Source organism: Pseudorasbora parva, chromosome 16 (assembly GCF_024679245.1).
Source record: "Pseudorasbora parva isolate DD20220531a chromosome 16, ASM2467924v1, whole genome shotgun sequence".
In the NCBI taxonomy this organism is placed as follows: Eukaryota; Metazoa; Chordata; class Actinopteri; order Cypriniformes; family Gobionidae; genus Pseudorasbora; species Pseudorasbora parva.
The window spans coordinates 23,152,060-23,170,673 of record NC_090187.1 but is presented as its reverse complement, the minus strand read 5'-3'; the positions used below and the strand labels follow the sequence as shown (position 1 = coordinate 23,170,673).

The following is an 18,614-nucleotide window of genomic DNA, read 5'->3' as shown; positions in this document are numbered from 1 at the left end:
ATATATATATATGAAGAGTTCGGTTGCAAAACGTGATAAATGCCATTTTTTGACATTTAGATTTTATTATTGGAAATCACTGTTTAGATGTACCTTAATCTATGTGTGAATTGCTGCCATTAATAATATTTAAAAATGTACATTTTAAGCCTCCTACAAAATGTATTTTTTCACAAAACGCGATATCCGCCAGCCCAGTTTCTTTACAAAGTGCGATAAAGAACATTCAGGATGCTGCGCGAGCTCAGGATGTCATGTGAGGAGAGAGTCACCGCCGGTGAAGTGCTCCGAGTTTGCTCAGTGATTTAACGATAATAGCAAAATAAAAAAACATATTTTTAAAAAGAGGATTCAATAGGCTAACTAAAAAAGATTTACAATTTAATTGTCTATACTGTAGATGAGCTGTCAGTCACGTATGCTACGTCACTGATCAACAGCTGTCTGTCAGTCAGAGAATCAAAGCTTCAGAGTCAGTCAAGCTAACGTTATGGATTTCAATGACGGATTGGAGCCGGTCAGGAAGGCATCTAAAAAAAAAATCATCAAAGGGAGAAGACCAAACGGGCAATGCATTCAGGGGAGGGAAAACATCCAAAGATTTATTTTGGTCATCGTGCGACTGCGAGTAACATTGGTCTGTGTCATGCATGTCACACACACACACACACACACACACACACACACACACACACACACACACACACACACACACACACACACACACACACACACACACACACACACACACACACACACACACACACACACACACACACAAGCTTTTCTTAATGGTATTACAGTAGAATAATATATCCTATGGTGGATATATAGCGTTTTTTAAAAATAAAATAAAAATAAATAAATACAATTTTATGTTATGTATGTTCTGGCCAAATCTAACTCGGAATCTTATTATTATTAATCAATCTTTGTATATACTATTCCATATAGTTATGATGTATTGTGTTTTTAACCAATTTAAGATGTTTGACAATGTTAAGATAAATATGTTGCATTTTGGCATGGTTTTTGACTTATTTTTGAACTATTTATGGACATAAAATTAAATAAAAAATATCCTGGATTTGAAGAATATTGTGTCCCTGGCCTACTGAGCTCAAGTAATAGTTTAATGTACAAAAAATTGTGAATGAACTTAACTGTTGATGTCTTAAATAATAATGTCAAATAACCAACATTTCTCAAAATGGATATATCTCGTTTTGCAACGAAACTCTTCATATATATATATATATATATTATATATATATATATATATATATATATATATATATATATATATATATATATATATATATATATATATATATATATATATATATATATATATATAATTATATTATTATTATTATTATTATTATTTTTTTTTTTCATTTTTGGGTGAACTATCCCTTTAAGCGAACAATTACATATTGTGACTTTAACACTATCGATTACGTTTAAGGTCTGGTTTACTGTAGATGGTACATTATTATCAAATGATGGAGCATTAACCTTGTAGTGTCACGCACTTGATGTTTCATTTCTGAACTACTGCCATACGTACAAAAACACTGAACTGATTTTGCTTTTAGAGCCACTGACTGGACATTTTTTCACTTTGAAAGTGTGAAATGGTGCAGAAAGCAACATAATATCATTTTGCAGAAATGCTGCCAGAGGCAAGAGTCTGGGTTAAAGAAATCATTAATGGAACTGGAATTATCAAGTTAAATCAAAGCAATTCAATTCCTCAAACATACACACAAACACAAACAAACATAACTCACCGATTCCCTCTCCATCATCCCAGAATAGGGATCCATGTGCTGAACCTGTATCATCGAGAGCAACAAGCAGACCAAGAGGATTCTGACGACTAGAAGAAAAAACACGAAACAAAAGAGTGAACACTACATTATTACGACAACACAACCATATGAACACCTACATTAACAAATGAATACCTACTCAGTGTTCTGAATCTTGGTCATATTGATAAATGACAGTCTCTGTGTTTACACTGGCAAAAATAAAATGTATATAAATAATACAAATTTTTACGTATATCTGACACTGATTAGAAATATGTTTTGCATGTGTAAGCACAAAAAAAAAATATGCGCAATATCCTTTTTTAATTTTTTTTGCAGCTGTTTTGCATCTGAGCCACTTTCAAATGTGGGGTTATATCAGACACATAGCTGATATCTGGACACTTGACCTTTTGTATATCTGATTTTCCTTGGAATTCAAAGCCACCAAAAAGCGGCGGTGACACATTTGGCCACAAATATATATTTTTTATGTAATCTTATGAAGCAGATGTGCCTGTATGTAGAAGCTTTTTTTTTTTTTTTTACTGAGGCGGAAACTTTATATTTAAGAAACTGCACACACAGAGACACTTTTAGGAGCATATAAATTGCTTTTCAACCTCTGTCTCTTACAGCTTCACTACTGTTATAGGCTATTTCTCATCAATGAGGTGATAACTTTATATTTTCACTTTATAACATTAAGGTTGAACCACTGTAGACACATGTATTATTTTAATGATGTCTTTACTACCTTTATCGGCCTTGAACTTGCAGTGGCATTGCTGCCTATTATTTATTTTTTTATCGCCTTAAACTTTATAAAGTAATGTTTCGGCCGATCGCCTTCCGTATTCAGTTCATGGAAAAAGTGTAGAAAGTGCCGCTGCAGTTCAAGGACTTACGCCACCAGGGGTACATCCGGGGTACATCCGGGGTACATGCGTACGCATCTTAAACTCTGAGAAGGCACTTTCAGTACTTTTCCACAGGAGACAATCGGCTGGAACTTTAATTAAAAGTTTTAAATATGGATATTTTTCTCACAAAAATCCAAAGATTTGTTTCAGAAGGCCTTTATTAACCCCCCAGCGCCATGTGGAGCACATTATTTATTCAAAAACAGTTACTGCCAGTTACTGCCATTATAGCACTTGGATTTTTTATACAGCCAGGACTTTTTTTATATAACTCAACTTTCATTCATCTAAAAGAAGAATGTCATATACACCTAGGATGACTTGAGGGTGAGTAAATCATGGGCTTTTTTTCCTTTTTGTGTGAACTATCCCTTTAAAATAAAGGGCCCTATCATACACCCGGCACAATGCGGAGCCAGGCATGATGCAAGTGTTTCTTGCTAATTTCAGCCCAACACAATTATCATTTTCATGTCTAGCGCCATGTGGTTTAAATAGCGAATGCATTTGAGCCAATGGGCGTGCTGGTCTTAAAACGTGGTGTGTTGGCCCGTTGCTATTTTGAGGCACCTGAAAACGACTGCACTACTGACTAACTGAAACCTGGTCTAAAGTCAATAGCACTGTTTTTTATGTTATTTAAAGGGTGTGTTAGTAATATGAACCTATAGGCGGGTGCACAATGTACATACACTGCTTACAGGTTGAGGGTGTCTCTATACCACCATGCAAATAGCAAATCTGCCATGATGCAAGCACAACTGGCTTTTAAAGAGAATAAGAGATGAGACTCTGATTGGTTTATTGCACTTTACTCCCAAAACACACCCCTGACTCATTGAGAGAATAGGGACAACCCTTTTAGACCATGTGCTGGGCACGCAGACCATTTTTCTCATTGTTAAAATAACAAAAGTGGATTCTGACACTTCCTAAGTGCACTTGCATCGTGCGCTTTAGGCTATGTGCTCAGATCTTTAAAATAGGGCCCAAAGTGTAACTGAAAATTGACTGTTTTTGTGGTAGGAGACCTTTTTTAAAAGTGTAAAAATACTATGCAGTGACAGAAAAATTGTCCAATTACTCATCAAACAAGTCTAAAGAAAGATTCAGTGCAGCTTCTTCACCTGTAATGTGTGTTGTTTTCTGGTTTCTGCCAGGGCAGAATGTAGCCTCCTCTCACGTGCAAGTTAATTTTCTCTAATGGTGTATCCATATCCACAAACTGTCCTCGCACTCCAACAACTTCACCCTGGAAGATAAACCGTTCATAAGCAGATAAGAGACCCCAATATACAGAGGACAGAGCACCACAGGTTGACATTGTTTGGAAGCTAGCTGCATTATGACTGGGTGGCTAACTGACAAATTAACAAAAATCTTGCTAATAAAGATTTGCATGCATGCTAATAAACTGCTTACTTGCATGCTGATAGAATGCTTACCGTGTGGTAATCGTACCAGCGGGCATTTGGCACGTAGCCCTTGACCAGAGTCACATTCTTCACAAAACAAAATGAGAACAATGAGAACAAAATAATAAATAACAGCACTAAGAAGAACTGTCAGTCTCTCTTTACTAATTGAATATAGTGTTATGTGACAGTGTATGCTTTAAATTATTTAAGGAATTCACAATATATAGAACATTATAAATGTGTGCTTGGGACATGGCTTTTAATGTTGAGACTTTTTTTTGTTTTAGTGAAAAGTCTCTCAAAAAGTATATGTATATATATATATATATATATATATATATATATATATATATATATATATATATATATATATATATATATATATATATATATACATATATACATATATATATACAATTGGATGTAGACTTATCGGCTTAAAAAATATAAAAATAGGACCAGTTATCGGTATTGGATACATTTTTATATTGGTGCATTGCTAATTTATATACAGTGGTGGCCAAAATTATTAGAACACCTGGCATTTGGGAGTCGACTTATTGGTCCTCTATTTATTTTCCAAGAGGACAATGATCCGAAAAAATCTTTGAAGTATTGTCGGAACTTCCTGCGACAGAAGGAATCTCCTGGAACATTGAAAATTATGGACTGGCATTGAGCACATTTGGGGCGAGTATGAAAATAAACTGGAGGGATGCATTGTATATTAAAAAGAAAGCCTTTGGCTTCAGTTGCAAAAAGCATGGGATAACATTAGTGAAGTTTTCAGAAGAAATATTCACATTATACCACTCAGATCTGCGGCTATAATTTCTGGAAAAGGTGGACACACCAAAGTCAAAAGTGGATAAAAATAGACTCACTTCATCTGATATTTGATGGTCAGAGCAACCCTCTGCATGTTTCATGAACATTATGAAATTAAATATGTTTTTGTAGCCAAAAAATAGGTCAATATTTTTCAGAGCGGCCAGGTGTTCTAAAAAATTGGTCCATCTTACGTATACTTTATATACACAGTAGCCAAGGTGTTTTTGTGAGCATACCGGGTCCAAAGCAGGTGTGATTAGAAGGGCGGGACCCCAGAGGAACTGCCTGTCGATGTCCCATGTGTTTTCATCATTGACAAACCTACATTACAGAACACAGCACTGAGAACTTTCCTTATTCTCCATGGGTCATGCAGATCATGATAGAAAAAGCATAAAAATGAGACGGAGATTAAAATAAAACCATGAGATGCAGAAAATAAATTTAACATAAGAACATTCAGTCCAATAGATCAGACTGCTAAAAACAGTGCGGAAGAGGAAGGTTACACAGGACAACAGGAAACTGAAGAGCAACAATATCAAATCAGGCTAAAACAAAAAGCATTAGAGAATTTGGCCTGAGTTCTGATTAGTCATTCCTGTGATGGAGATGTAATTGATAGAGAGGATGAACTGAAAATAGTGTCAGAAATAAAAGATGATGTAATGAAGATATATTTCTCTTTGAAATTGAGGAGCAGAACATGAATGAAGGTCTTAAAGGGATAGCTCACACAGAAATGCAAGTTCTGACATCTTTTTCTCGCAGGCATTGGTACATTTACATGGGAAAATAATAGCATGAAGATTTTGATTCATTGTGGCTTTGAAATAGTATGAGGGTAAAGCTAATGATGACATTTTTGGGTGAACTATTCAGAAACATGAGTACTGGTAGACTCACTCATGCAGCAAGGGTCTGACCACAGTGTTTCCGTGAGTGTGAGCTTCATACATCAGTGTGTACAAATATGGCAGGAGAGTATAGCGAATATTCAGCACATCACGAGATATAGCAGCAAACTCCGTTCCCCAGGCCACGGGATCCTGCCTCTGTGAAAAAAATACAAAAACTCAATAGATTATAAATATCCAACACTACTTCTGAAGAAAACGTGAACGGATTTTCATGCAAACCTCGTAACCACAGTGTTTGACTGCTTGCTACAGCATTATTGCCCAGGTGTTCTGGGTGGACTATAAAATATAGTTAGGCTTACTTAAAAAAAAGCATGCAAACTAATTGCCTTGAAGTGAAATAGGAATAGTAATTTGTGCTAACAAATGCTTAGTTCCTATAGATCACTTACACATGAGTTCTAGTAACTAACAAAAAAACAGTAGAGAGTACTTAATAATTTACTTTAGATTTACTCTCAACTATGTACAGCTACCATTGTTGTGTTTTGCATGTCGAATGTACACATATATTGTGACAATGATATTGATTATATCAACCCACTTAAAAGTTCCACAGTGTTTATGACCGTGTAGTCTTAGCAATAAAATGATAAATAATCATTATATGATGGACAGGAAAATATAACATAGGTTACCTAATTTCTGACTCATGTAAATAAAACTTCTCTTTCTTTGAAACCAAATACCTGTAATTGCTTGTTGCATCGCTGGTTTAATAGGAAGATAAACACAATAATTTGAATGTGAACACTGATCACCATAATGGTGACTTTTATTTTTATTTTTTTGCTTGACGAAATGACACTCAAACCAATTAATTAATCTTAACTTGGGTTTTCTGAGTAAACAAGGAATAGTGTGTGATTATTACAGATTACTAGATTTTTACACTTAAGTTAAGACTGTTGGCAGTGTATTACTGTTGGCAAGTGCATTCTTGTATTCTATTATTCAATAAAGTTTAACAATTAATACAATATATTTTTTTTATTTAGTTATGATCCAGTGGCAAACAAATCAATCTGGAACAAAAACACATGTCCTGCATTACACTTTATGACACCATGGGAATAAATACTTTAGCCCAGAACTATATTTTCATGATCCAAATCTGTACAGCTGTGCCCTGCTGAATCCAGACGCAACCGTACACCACACTGAGCATCTGTGCCCGTGTGTGAACATCTGACTCTATATACAGCAGAATGTTAATTGTCTGTCAGACAGAGAATCAGTTTGCCCCCTCGGCGGCCTGTACACGGGTCTAGTGCTCACAAAGAGTGGTGTTAAGAGCGGTGGGTGTGGGTTAATGTGCTCACAGATATAAAGGTGAACCTTATCTGATAATTATTTCTCAAGTGCCGCACGTTTACAGGTCTGACCACTAATGCGTGTGTGCTAACACTTAAATCTTTCCCTGCCAATGACGAAATACGACTGGTGTGGTAGTCCCAAAAAAAGGTAGGTTTATAATTAGCTGTGGGGATAGAATTAGGCAGTCAGGTAGAAGCTTTAATGGGGGTAATAATTTGGCACAACACCAGCAATCCATGTTTTCATTAGGGCGTGCTATTACGCATCTTTTGAAATAATACAGCATCTCCAGATCCAAACAACATGCAAAGAAGAAGCAGAAACAAGCTATAGAAGCACTGCTTAGGCACAAGTATGAAAGCTTGTTTCCCCTTTTTCTTTCTTTTTTTATGTGAGAATTGCTTGATATAAAGTCGCAATTGTGAGTTATAAAGTCTTGTGTTATATAAACTTGCAATTATGTGGGAAAAGTCAGTCTTTTTTCTCTGGCAGAATTGGACTTTGGAACTCGCAAGTTTATATCTCACTTATGAGAAAAAAAGGCAGAATTGCGAGTTATAAAGTCAGAATTGCAAGATATAATTCAGAATAACATGATATAAAGTCAGAATTACATGACAGTCAGACTTTTTAAGTCACAATTTTGACTCTATAACTTGTAATTGCAAAATGTAAACAGTTTTGAGATAAAAAGTCACAATTATCTTTTAAAATGTCTTAGTCTGCGGCAGAAACAAACTTCCATACACATGTAAGCTAATTATAATATAATATGTCAGCTAATATAAGTTTATTTAGTCTTGTTAAATTGACAGATGTGTCTTCCAGCTGCTCATATTTAAAAGAAGTGAAAAAATATACCACTGCCTCAAGACAAAATGACTTGATATTAAAGATAAACAAGCCTTAATATCTTATGCAGTTTTTCTTCGTAGATGCATTTATCTTGTTTTAAAAATATTTAAAACTGAGTTTTAAACAATACAAAAATACTTTGAGAAAATATTTTTGCATGTGAATATGAACTTGTCAAGTCCAATAAAATTTGTTTTCTTATATGGTTATTAAACTAAAATAACAAATGCACACACACACACACACACACACACACACACACACACACACACACACACACACACACACACACACAAAGTATATATAAATTAATGCAAATTTACAACAGTAACTGAAATGACTAAATACTGTAGGCTTATATTTCTCTTCCCCGTTTGACTTGTAGAATCTGTAGTATTTTCTTCTCTCTTCCGCACAGAGCGAAAACTCCTTCTCCTAATGTAATAGGAAAAGTTAATATCTCTGTTAAAGACCTAGACCTTCCTCCTGTTAGAGCTAACTGCTACTTGCAGACAAAAAGCCAAATTATTCCAAATGTACTGCCCTCTGACTCAATTAGCATGTGACTTAGCGTGATGGAGAGACAGCTGAACTTGGAAGCCTTGGCAGGAGCCTAAGAATTATGACCCTCGCTGCAGAAGCCTCTCTCTCTCTCTCTCTCTCTCTCTCTCTCTCTCTCTCTCTCTCTCTCTCTCTCTCTCTCTCTCTCTCTCTCTCTCTCTCTCTCTCTCTCTCTCTCTCTCTCTCTCTCTCTCATCACAACGAATTTATTTGCATGGGCAACTGACTGCCAGATAATAGGAATAAATAAGGTGGTCTTTTCAAACTTCGTTCGGCGTCTGTTCATCTGTTAACTCGCACCTCTTTTGTTTTCCCTTCTGTGGGAGTTGTTATGTTTATTCCCAATTGCGCTTTTTAGGATTAGCCTATTTTACTCACTTGAGCAAACACTTCCTATTAAAACAGGATGTTGGAGCTGGACATTCCGAAGTGCTTGTCCCTTTTTTTTTTATTACAGTTAGGCATTAGTTTACATCATACCCATGAGCGAATTTTGTTATAAGACAACATTTTTGGTCATTAATATTAGTCAATTTCCAGCAAAAGAAAAACTGATTATGTCTGCAATAAATGCTACCAGAGAGATGAGCTTTGACAAAGACTAAAAGTTACACTCCCTTTTTGATTTTATTAAGTGTCTCTGTCTCCTACTATCCAACATGTCTTTCTCTCTATCACTTTGTAATTCAGGCCACCTTGACGCCCTCCTTCCGTTGCCGTTTGTCTCTGTATGACCTTCCATTTGCCTCAGTAGCCACATTAAAGCTAATGACATCTTGGAGGGGTAATTACAGCACCAAGGGGACGTGCAGGGATAAACACGTCCGGGCGAGGGGGTAGAGGCGAGCTGAGGACAGTCTCTTATTGAAACTGTCATTGAGACAAGCAGAGGGCATCCACACCGGTGCAAGTAAATGACTCGGCAGAATAAAAGCAGAAAAAAAAAATGCAGACATGCTGTCTTGCAAGCGCTGCTGTGCACTTTTGTTTTAATAAAGCCCTCTAAATTCCCTGGTCACTGTCAGAGTGTGTCTAACAGTGCGCTGAATACACATCATGCCGTTTTAAAAGAGTTTTTGTTAGCATTTTTACTTTTGTGTTTGTTTTCTTTTTTTCTTCATATTCCAGTCAAAATCCCAAAGGACTGGGAGTAATATTCAACAAAAGTTTTTTTTTTTTCTTATGCCTTTTCACCATTTTTATTAAAGGGGTTTTATACAGTTGGGAATGCATCATCTTTTATCCTCGGCCTCTCTGAAAAGCCCGCTTCTGTGTTTAAAAATGAATCAGCAGTAAACTAAAGCAAGCAGACGAACAGTGTATTACTGACGTGATCTGGCAGTTGTTTAAAAATAAAGATCATTCACTTTTTCTTTACTCTTTCCACAACAAAATTGTTCCATTATTTGTGAGAAAACACGTCCCCAGCAAACAGAATTGTCCATGTTTTCACTGTTAGACACTAGGGGGCACTATTACACATCTTCTGAATGAGTACTGAATCTCCTGATCAAAACACACGTGAGGAAGACGCAGTTAAACAAGCGATCGTATGGAAACAGAAGCATGTACAAAATAACGTGATCATCAACATTAAACAGCATATAAATCAAAACTGCCTTATGTTACTGAATGAAATGTTGCCCCTGGATGAGCTAGAGGACTGTGAAGCATTAGGGGTGTTGATGGACTCGATCTACACCATCTGTGTTTGATCATCGCTCTGAATCTGAACTGGATGTAGTCTTACACAAAAAGAAGATTTTCTCAGCTTTTTGTTCAAAATGTTGCTTTTTTTAAAACGTACCCATATTCAAGCATTGATAAAAAAGGAATTCATGAAGCTAGAATACAACGCTTTTGTTTGTTGTTAGTTCCAAAAGAAGAGGGTCAGCTCTGTATTTTGCTATATTGCATGCTCAGCAAAAAACCCTGGTAGTGGCTGGTAGAGTTCGTTGACAATGTTGTTGTTTTTTTCAAAATGTGGTTTTATCTTTATCTTTATCTTTATCTTTATCTTTTTGGTTCCATTGTTGTAGTAATCCTGTGTTTGTGTCTTTCTCGGATTTACTACTACATGACACACACACACATCTGTGGGTGGGGCTAAAGAGGTCATCATATAGAAGTAGGCGTTGGTCTTTTGTCACATTGTGACATCATACTGAGACAAAATCCGAAATGATCCATTTTGGCAAGGATTGGGGCCAGATTTACTAGCAGCTTCCGCCAGCGCAAATCCTCTTTTGCCGTTAAAAAAATGACTGTCAGGATTTACTAAAGACAAAGTGAAAAATTTGCGCTATAAAGGCGTAGATATTCTGGGTTCTTTTTGCAGCTGACCTTATTGTATATGCATTTGTAGCAGTTTCCCTTTCATATGTAATCTGTATGGGAGGAGTATTTAAATGAATCATGCAAATTGATTTACTAAGGGTTGTGCAAATCAATTTACTGGTGTTTGTGCCTTATTTAATGCTCCAAAAAAGCCAAAAACTATTTTGCGCAGCTCTTGGTAGAGTTCGTTGATTATTTTGGAAATTATCCGGCTTTTTCTAACTTAGGAAAACAGCCATTGCAATGAATCATCAAGATCATTCGATTATAGCTGTGCTATTGTTTTGTTGCAGTCTTCTGGGATGAATCCCATATATTTGTATGTCTTTTCCTGACCTATTTGTAAATATGAAAAGACAATTAAAAAAAGTTATTTAAAAAAAGTTATTTTTTGAGTGTTTATCAGAGAGATCCAAGACCCTAGGACTTTTGTCCCAAAATTTATGGGAGAAGAGTATTTAAATGATTCGTGCGAGGTGATATACTAAGGTTTGCGCCAAATCCTGAAGGATTCTAATCTGAATTCCTATATGATTCCAACATAATACAAAACAAAAAATAGATATTTTTAGTTCCCAATATACTGTTTCCCAAAATGACTATTTTATTTAGCAACAGGATAAAAATATGTTGTTGATATAAATGTATTGTATTGAAATAAATGTATTGAAAATCCTTCCTGATTTTACAAAGAGCACAGATTTTAACCGTTCAGTAGAAAGACATCATTGCAATAAAATATATAATTTTCTGTAAAATAAATAAATAAAAAAAAAAAAAAAAAAAAAAAAAAATATATATATATATATATATATATATATATATATATATATATAGCCACTTTCAACTGAACTTTAAAAAACGAATAAAAATAAGATCCACAAGGATTTTCTATTTATCTAGGAGAATCGTATTTGATTCCCGTTAGGATTGCATTTACATGTATTCATTTTGACAGAGCATTTGTGTTCCATGCTCTGCCACCTGAGCTGCAGGATCCTTTAGGGCATTCTGTGCACAATCCTTTAGGTTTTTTAGACTTCACTTTCACTCCAAACTCTATTTCTGTTTGTTCGTCCTTAGTTTAATCACCCATTAGCAAAGCCATTTTTAAATGATTGAAGCCCAGAAGGGTTTTGGATATCTTTGAGTATTTAATTATACCCCTAAATGTATCTGTTAGCAACAAAGCTGCCACGTCCACTCACTGAAGAATTTTCCCCACGCCACATCGATCCCACTCACTCCCGGGGCTTATTGGATTTTTGTGACAGGTCTCAGCACTTGCAAAGGTCACATTTTAAACAAGTGCCAGAGTGAATACCTGACAGACCACCTGTCTATGGATCCCAGATATTAGTCAGCAGCTCGTGTGAGGGGTTCCTTTTCAAGTGGGGCATTTTTGGGGCATCGTGATGGACTACTGTCTGTCTCAAGGATTCAGAGATCCTTTTTATACCCCTCAGGGCATCATACAGACAAGCGTTCATGTAGGAAGTTGTCATGGCTGTCCGTACAATAACATTATCTTGTTTCACCCTCTATTTTGATGCATGTCACTCAGTGTCAGTGATTATCAGGCTTAACACCATATAAGTCTCAATTAGGAATCCGTTTCACACTCTCTGCTGAACAATGGCCCCATGACTGTCCACTGACACATGTCTGTCAATTGTCTGTCAGACCAAATTTTCTAGATGTACATGGTTAAACACTTTCATTTAAATGTTCTTTATTTACAGTGAAATATTACAATAGTATTTCTTATTTCGTTTAATAATAATAATAATAATAATAATAATAATAATAATAATAATAATAATAATAAATTATTATTATTATTATTATTATTATTATTATTATTAATAATAAATTATTATTATTATTATTATTATATTAATTTTTTTCTTTCTTTACAATAAAATATAATAATATAAGTATTTATTTTTGTTCAATAATAATAATAATAATAATAATAATAATAATAATAATAATAATAATAATAATAATAATAATAATAATAATTATTATTATTATTATTATTATTATTATTATTATTATTATTATTATTATTATCATTATCATTATCATTATTATTATTATCATTATTATTATCATTATTATTATTTTCTTTTTACAATACAATATAATAATATAAGTATTTATTTTTGTTCAATAATAATAATAATAATAATAATAATAATAATAATAATAATAATAATAATAATAATAATAATAATAATAATAATAATAATTTATTAGTAGTAGTATTCATAATAATAATAATAATAATAATAATAATAATAATAATAATAATAATAATAATAATAATAATAATAATAATAATTTATTATTATTATTATTATTATTATTATTATTATTATTATTATTATTATTATTATTATTATTATATAATCATATTGATAAATATTCACAATTATTTTGGACAAATTGTGCAGTGCAAGCACAACAAACCTTGGCTTTTTTATCATTACGTTTACATTGCATTACATATTACTTTTTTATCGTAAACACATTAATAAATCACAATTATATTTTTCTCAAATCATGCAGCCCTACACATTTTTGTTTAACAATTCAGATTTTCAGATTGAAACATTATTATAAAGAATTATTTTATTTTATTTTCAATGAAAAAGAGGTAATCTCATACTAACCTCATTTTAGAATTAAATATTTGTTTGGTTAACACAGCTAAGAAAACCCAAACTCTGTGTGTGTTCTTACTGGCATGTTTATGGTGTTGTGGTTTCTGGAAAACGGGTAGAAAGCTCCAAGCTGCATCCAACGCAGGCACATGTCGTGTTCGGCAGGGTTAAAGAAGCCACAGATATCAGCGCCGGTCTGGAAAGCAAGCAGAAAGGGAGAACAAGAAGGGAGAGAGAAACACAATTATAGATCTCTTTAAAAACAGGGCCAACTCCAAGACATTAATAAATAAACTCTAGGGTCACTGTAATGGCTGCATGCTAGTGTAATGCACCTAAATGAACTAAAACATTGTTTGATAGGAAATAAAGCACAAATGAAAAATCAATAGCAAGTGCTGTGCTAAGACGAGAGAGGCACTTACGTAAGAGATGCCAAATATGCTGAACTCCATCATGCCTGAAAGACAGAGACAGATAATACACTGTACTGTACAGTAGACATGGTGCTTCCGTCCAACAAAAAACATTGGAGGTCTAATTATGGTTTAATCTATGGATACCTATGATGGACTTCAGAAGCTGGTCCCAGGCAGAGTAGTTGTCTCCTAGCCAATGTCCTGCCCACCGTCCACTAGATGGGTACGTCGAACGGGTAATCACGACACCTCTCTTACCAGTAGCACTAAGCAAAGCCCTGTGGCACACACACACACACACACACACACACACAGACTCAGAAATTACCTCATTCCAGAACAACCAAGAAATAAGTGCAATAGTGAACTTGGTGGAACAGAAAACTCACTTATAAGTGGGTTCTGTGTGAGACCAGCCGTACAAGTTGTGGACGTCATAATGTCTGACGCGTGTGCCATCTGCAAGGATCTGCTGGCTGTTCATGCATAAAGTCTTATGGTTCAGTCCCCTTTGCATTGACTCCAGTGCTGGGAATAAGTATTAACATAAGCAGATTCATTTCAAACGCACAGTGCTAAATACAGGTGTAAATGCTAACCATCTGTGCTGTAAAATCTCTACAGGACGCATTCGTTGGAACTTACGGGGCATATATGGAGGATTTTCCAAAGCGTCATTCCCTAGACATTTTCCTCCAACGGTGCCATGCACAAAACTGGCTGGCTCATTCATGTCCTTCAGAAAGGAAATCACAATGACAATGAAGGCTAAGGAGAAAACAGTGATTATATGCATATATGCGTACCTTCACTGCATGCTCACCATGACTTACTCAAATAGGACGTTTTTCTGAAGAACATTCTTATAAATATAATATTTTCACATTTGATTTTAGAGGTATTTATTGATTATGGTTAGGGTTATGTGAGCCTGGATGCCAGCCGAACTTAGGCCCCGCTCACAACATCTGAGTTCGGGAAGTTCGGCCTGGACTTGATCCGTTGTGGAGCAACTATGCTCAAACAGGACATCAAACTGTCAGGGCGGGCTGTATACAATGATGGACAGATGATCGACAGTAGCATAATTATCCACGTCACCAAAGAGCGCTTGAGTTGAATTCGTTCTAATCCTAAACGGAGAACTTTGTATATGCATTCACCTTTACTATTTCTTTTAAAAATGATGATTGTGTTGGTAAGTACTCTGTGTATGCTTAAATTATTTTTACAACACGAGACTCATATTCCGACTAGTATCTGAGGATGATGATGACAGGCTAGGGTCATGTTATTTCAAGAGGAACAAATGTTGTTGATCCAGAACCACGTTGGTGTGTGATAGAACTTGGGCGCATGGACTAGAGGCCTGTATTTATTCTCAAGCCCGATGGGCCCCGACTTTTTTACGCCACTAGGGCCTGGCTTCGGGCCAATCTTCACGTCATACCTAAAACGCGGGCCTGGCCTTGGGCCTTAGGCCTTTTTTTAGGCTTCTCCTTCGTTTTAAATTCATTGAAATTAGCTGCTGAATAAAATGCATCTTTAATCTTTTTCTTTCGTTGCTGTGAACTTGCTGTTGCTCGGATTTATATTCTATTTTGCGGAGGTGTAAACCTGCATGTTCTTTTTTGTTTAGATTGTTTAGCTTTTTTCGTTCGCGAGCGCCGTTGCGAGCAGTATCAGCCTGCCTCAGCTCGTCAAAAATGTATTTTTACTATGGAGGTAATATTATAGTAGACTAAATTAACTAACATTGTGATGCTTGAAGTGTTATATATTTATGGATTGTATTATAGGCAAGACAAGTCAAGAGTTGATTTGAGAGGCAACATTTATTAAACATGCGGTTAACTCACTGTCGGCCGCTGGCCCCTTGGTCGTCACCCAAAAAAATTTAAACTTTAATTTAACAAACAAAAAATAGCTCTAAATATTTGTCTTGATTAACTTAATAAAGAAACTAAACAAAATATAACTACTTTGACATTAAAAAACAAAACTGAACTATATTAATGGCTGCAACAATGTAAAAAAAAAAAAACATGTGCTCCAGTCGGACTCGGGCCCAGAACTTTGATAAGCTGTCAGACACTCAGCGTCTCGGGCCAGGGCCGGACTAGGGCCTAGATTTGAGGCCCGTGCAGGGCTCTAGCATGGACGGTAAACACAGATGTCCTCAAGGAATGCCTTGCACAGTTGTAATTATTAAACTCGCTTTACTTTGAATTCCAACAATAAAAATGAAAAAGACAAAGCACTCACAATCCAAAGTCCGTCAAACTTCATGGTTTTGTCATAAAAGTCTTTAATCTGATCCTGCCACCACTGTGCTGTGCTGTTCTTGAAGAAATCAGGGAAGGCCACGAAAGCTCTGAATAGCTGAAAGTTGATGAATGAAAAAGACATTTGTATAACCGTGCTTTAACTACTACATTTCGAAAAAGTGATTTAACCATTGCTCATGTGCAGAACTAAACTAATTTGATTAAAAAATAATGTGCTGATTCATTTATAGCAGTGGGTCGGATCTGTTCTGGGGGTATTCCAGAAAGCATGGTTAACCTTCCGCCATATATACCTTGAACTTTCGGTTGATTAACCCAAACCTTACTTACTCGAGGTATGCTGTTTCCAAAAACGCATCCGGGAGTAAGTTCAGAAAACTCAAGAGTTTTTTAACCTTGAGCAGACATTCTCAACAGAGCGACAAATCAATAATTCACCTTGGAAACAGACGCTAAGAAGTGCGGCATTCTACTTCCTCTTCTTCTTTTGTTTAAAGAGGTGGTTGCATGCGATTTAACTTTTTTAACTTAAGTTAGAGTGTAATGTTGCTGCTTGAGCATAAACAGTCTTACAGCGATATTGAGATATATCAGAGATATTGTCTTTTAAAGTTATGGCAGTTTATTGCCTACAAAAACGGCCGGTTTGGTCTACAACAAGCTTCTTCTCAGGTTGGTGGCATCATAAACCCTTGCTAGTCCCCGTATATGTGACTTCTGCCCGTAATAGTAAGGGGCGTGGTATTTCCGGAAAACCTGTGCTTGGCACTTCAGCCAATAAAAATACATGAAACTACATTTGGCCATCTAACCAATCTAAGACCATTTGTTTTTTTAGAGGTTTGGGCTTCTAGATGAGCAGGAAGCAAACGAACCGTTCAAAGGATAGTGGAGACAGCGGTGTGGAATAAAGGTAAAATATAAGATAAATACGGTGTTAAGACATGTTATACTGCGCCCCATAAACACAACCAATATAATAGTGGTTTAGAATTAATATATACTATTGTATATTATATAACTGTAATAACACATTTAGTTAAATTAATATATAAATGATATAACACATGAATACCTCTTAAGCAAACTAACCCTCGATCATAACCTGGTCCGGAGCTGGTTATATTCAGGGAGTAATTTGCTATGGCTTCTTACATACCCTGAAAGTTACCTCCGTTTTTTTAAAATTTGAAGCTGAGGTTATCCGTTTACTTACTCTTACCCGGGTATGTCACATAACATGCTTTCTGGAATACCCACCTGTTCTGAGTGGCTGAAATGAGTTTGTTTACTACATGTAGTAGTATGTGGTCTATACAGTAGAGAGAGAGAGAGAGAGAGAGAGAGAGAGAGAGAGAGAGAGAGAGAGAGAGAGAGAGAGAGAGAGAGAGAGAGAGAGAGAGAGAGAGAGAGAGAGAGAGAGAGAGAGAGAGAGAGAGAAGAGAGAGAGAGAGAGAGAGAGAGAGGAGAGAGAGAGAGAGAGAGAGAGAGAGAGAGAGAATATAGATAGATAATATACCTCTACTTGAGTATCCCAGTCCAAAGAATTATCCACTTCGACATCGGGGTAGTCAGGCCACACCTATGACAGACAAAAACAAGGCTTCTTTTCAGGCAAGTCTAAAATGCAGTACCTGTCCCCATCATAGTATAGAGTTATGCAATGCAGCACAGCCTGTAAATATTTCCATCTTTATAACTTAAAATACGTGAACAAGATGCACGGTTTGGGCACTTGTGATCCATACACAGCACCTGCCGCAGTATTTTAATCACTCAAAACAGCGGGACATTTTTAAAATGCTTAATGTGAAAAACACGCAAAAAAGTTGCAGCGATAAGGACTCAATTAAGCAATGTTTAACGCTAGTCAAGGATTTGTTAATCTTGATTTTATTTTAAATCGAGTTGTGTTGCACTGCTTAATTATAAACACAGAACTATGTAGACCTAGCCTAGAAATCTAGATGCACCCTAGCGGCAGCAAATCTAATCTGCCGCGAGTATCGTCTAGCAACTGTCAATACACGTCTGAGCTGTAAAAACCAAACTCTGGTCAGGCCAATCACATCGTGTGTAGAGTCGATGGGCGGGGCTTAACGTAATGACGGGCGACTTGCGCTTGCGTTCTTCTAGTAAACACAGAAACTGGCAACGGCGGTTTTTCAAATCAGCCTTGACCGCGACTCTGGAAGACTTGGAGTTAAGCTTTTCTCTGAGAAAAGAACAAAGAACGGCACTGAAGTCATTCTTAAAAAG

The 18,614-nt window shown here is 35.8% G+C and overlaps 1 protein-coding gene across 1 annotated transcript in view; it reads right to left on the bottom strand.

Annotated features, from left to right (window-relative positions):
* The window catches only part of si (sucrase-isomaltase), an 89,883-nt gene that overhangs the window by 9,836 nt on the left and 61,433 nt on the right, over nt 1-18,614 (bottom strand). Inside the window, exons 34-45 of the mRNA XM_067419975.1 lie at nt 17,875-17,937; nt 16,333-16,449; nt 14,713-14,803; nt 14,457-14,595; nt 14,212-14,345; nt 14,074-14,108; nt 13,728-13,844; nt 5,896-6,044; nt 5,226-5,310; nt 4,186-4,242; nt 3,868-3,992; nt 1,794-1,882 (exon numbers count right to left, since the gene is read on the bottom strand). Coding sequence (XP_067276076.1) covers nt 1,794-1,882; nt 3,868-3,992; nt 4,186-4,242; nt 5,226-5,310; nt 5,896-6,044; nt 13,728-13,844; nt 14,074-14,108; nt 14,212-14,345; nt 14,457-14,595; nt 14,713-14,803; nt 16,333-16,449; nt 17,875-17,937 — 1,201 coding nt within the window. The remainder of the gene's footprint in view (nt 1-1,793; nt 1,883-3,867; nt 3,993-4,185; nt 4,243-5,225; nt 5,311-5,895; nt 6,045-13,727; nt 13,845-14,073; nt 14,109-14,211; nt 14,346-14,456; nt 14,596-14,712; nt 14,804-16,332; nt 16,450-17,874; nt 17,938-18,614) is intronic.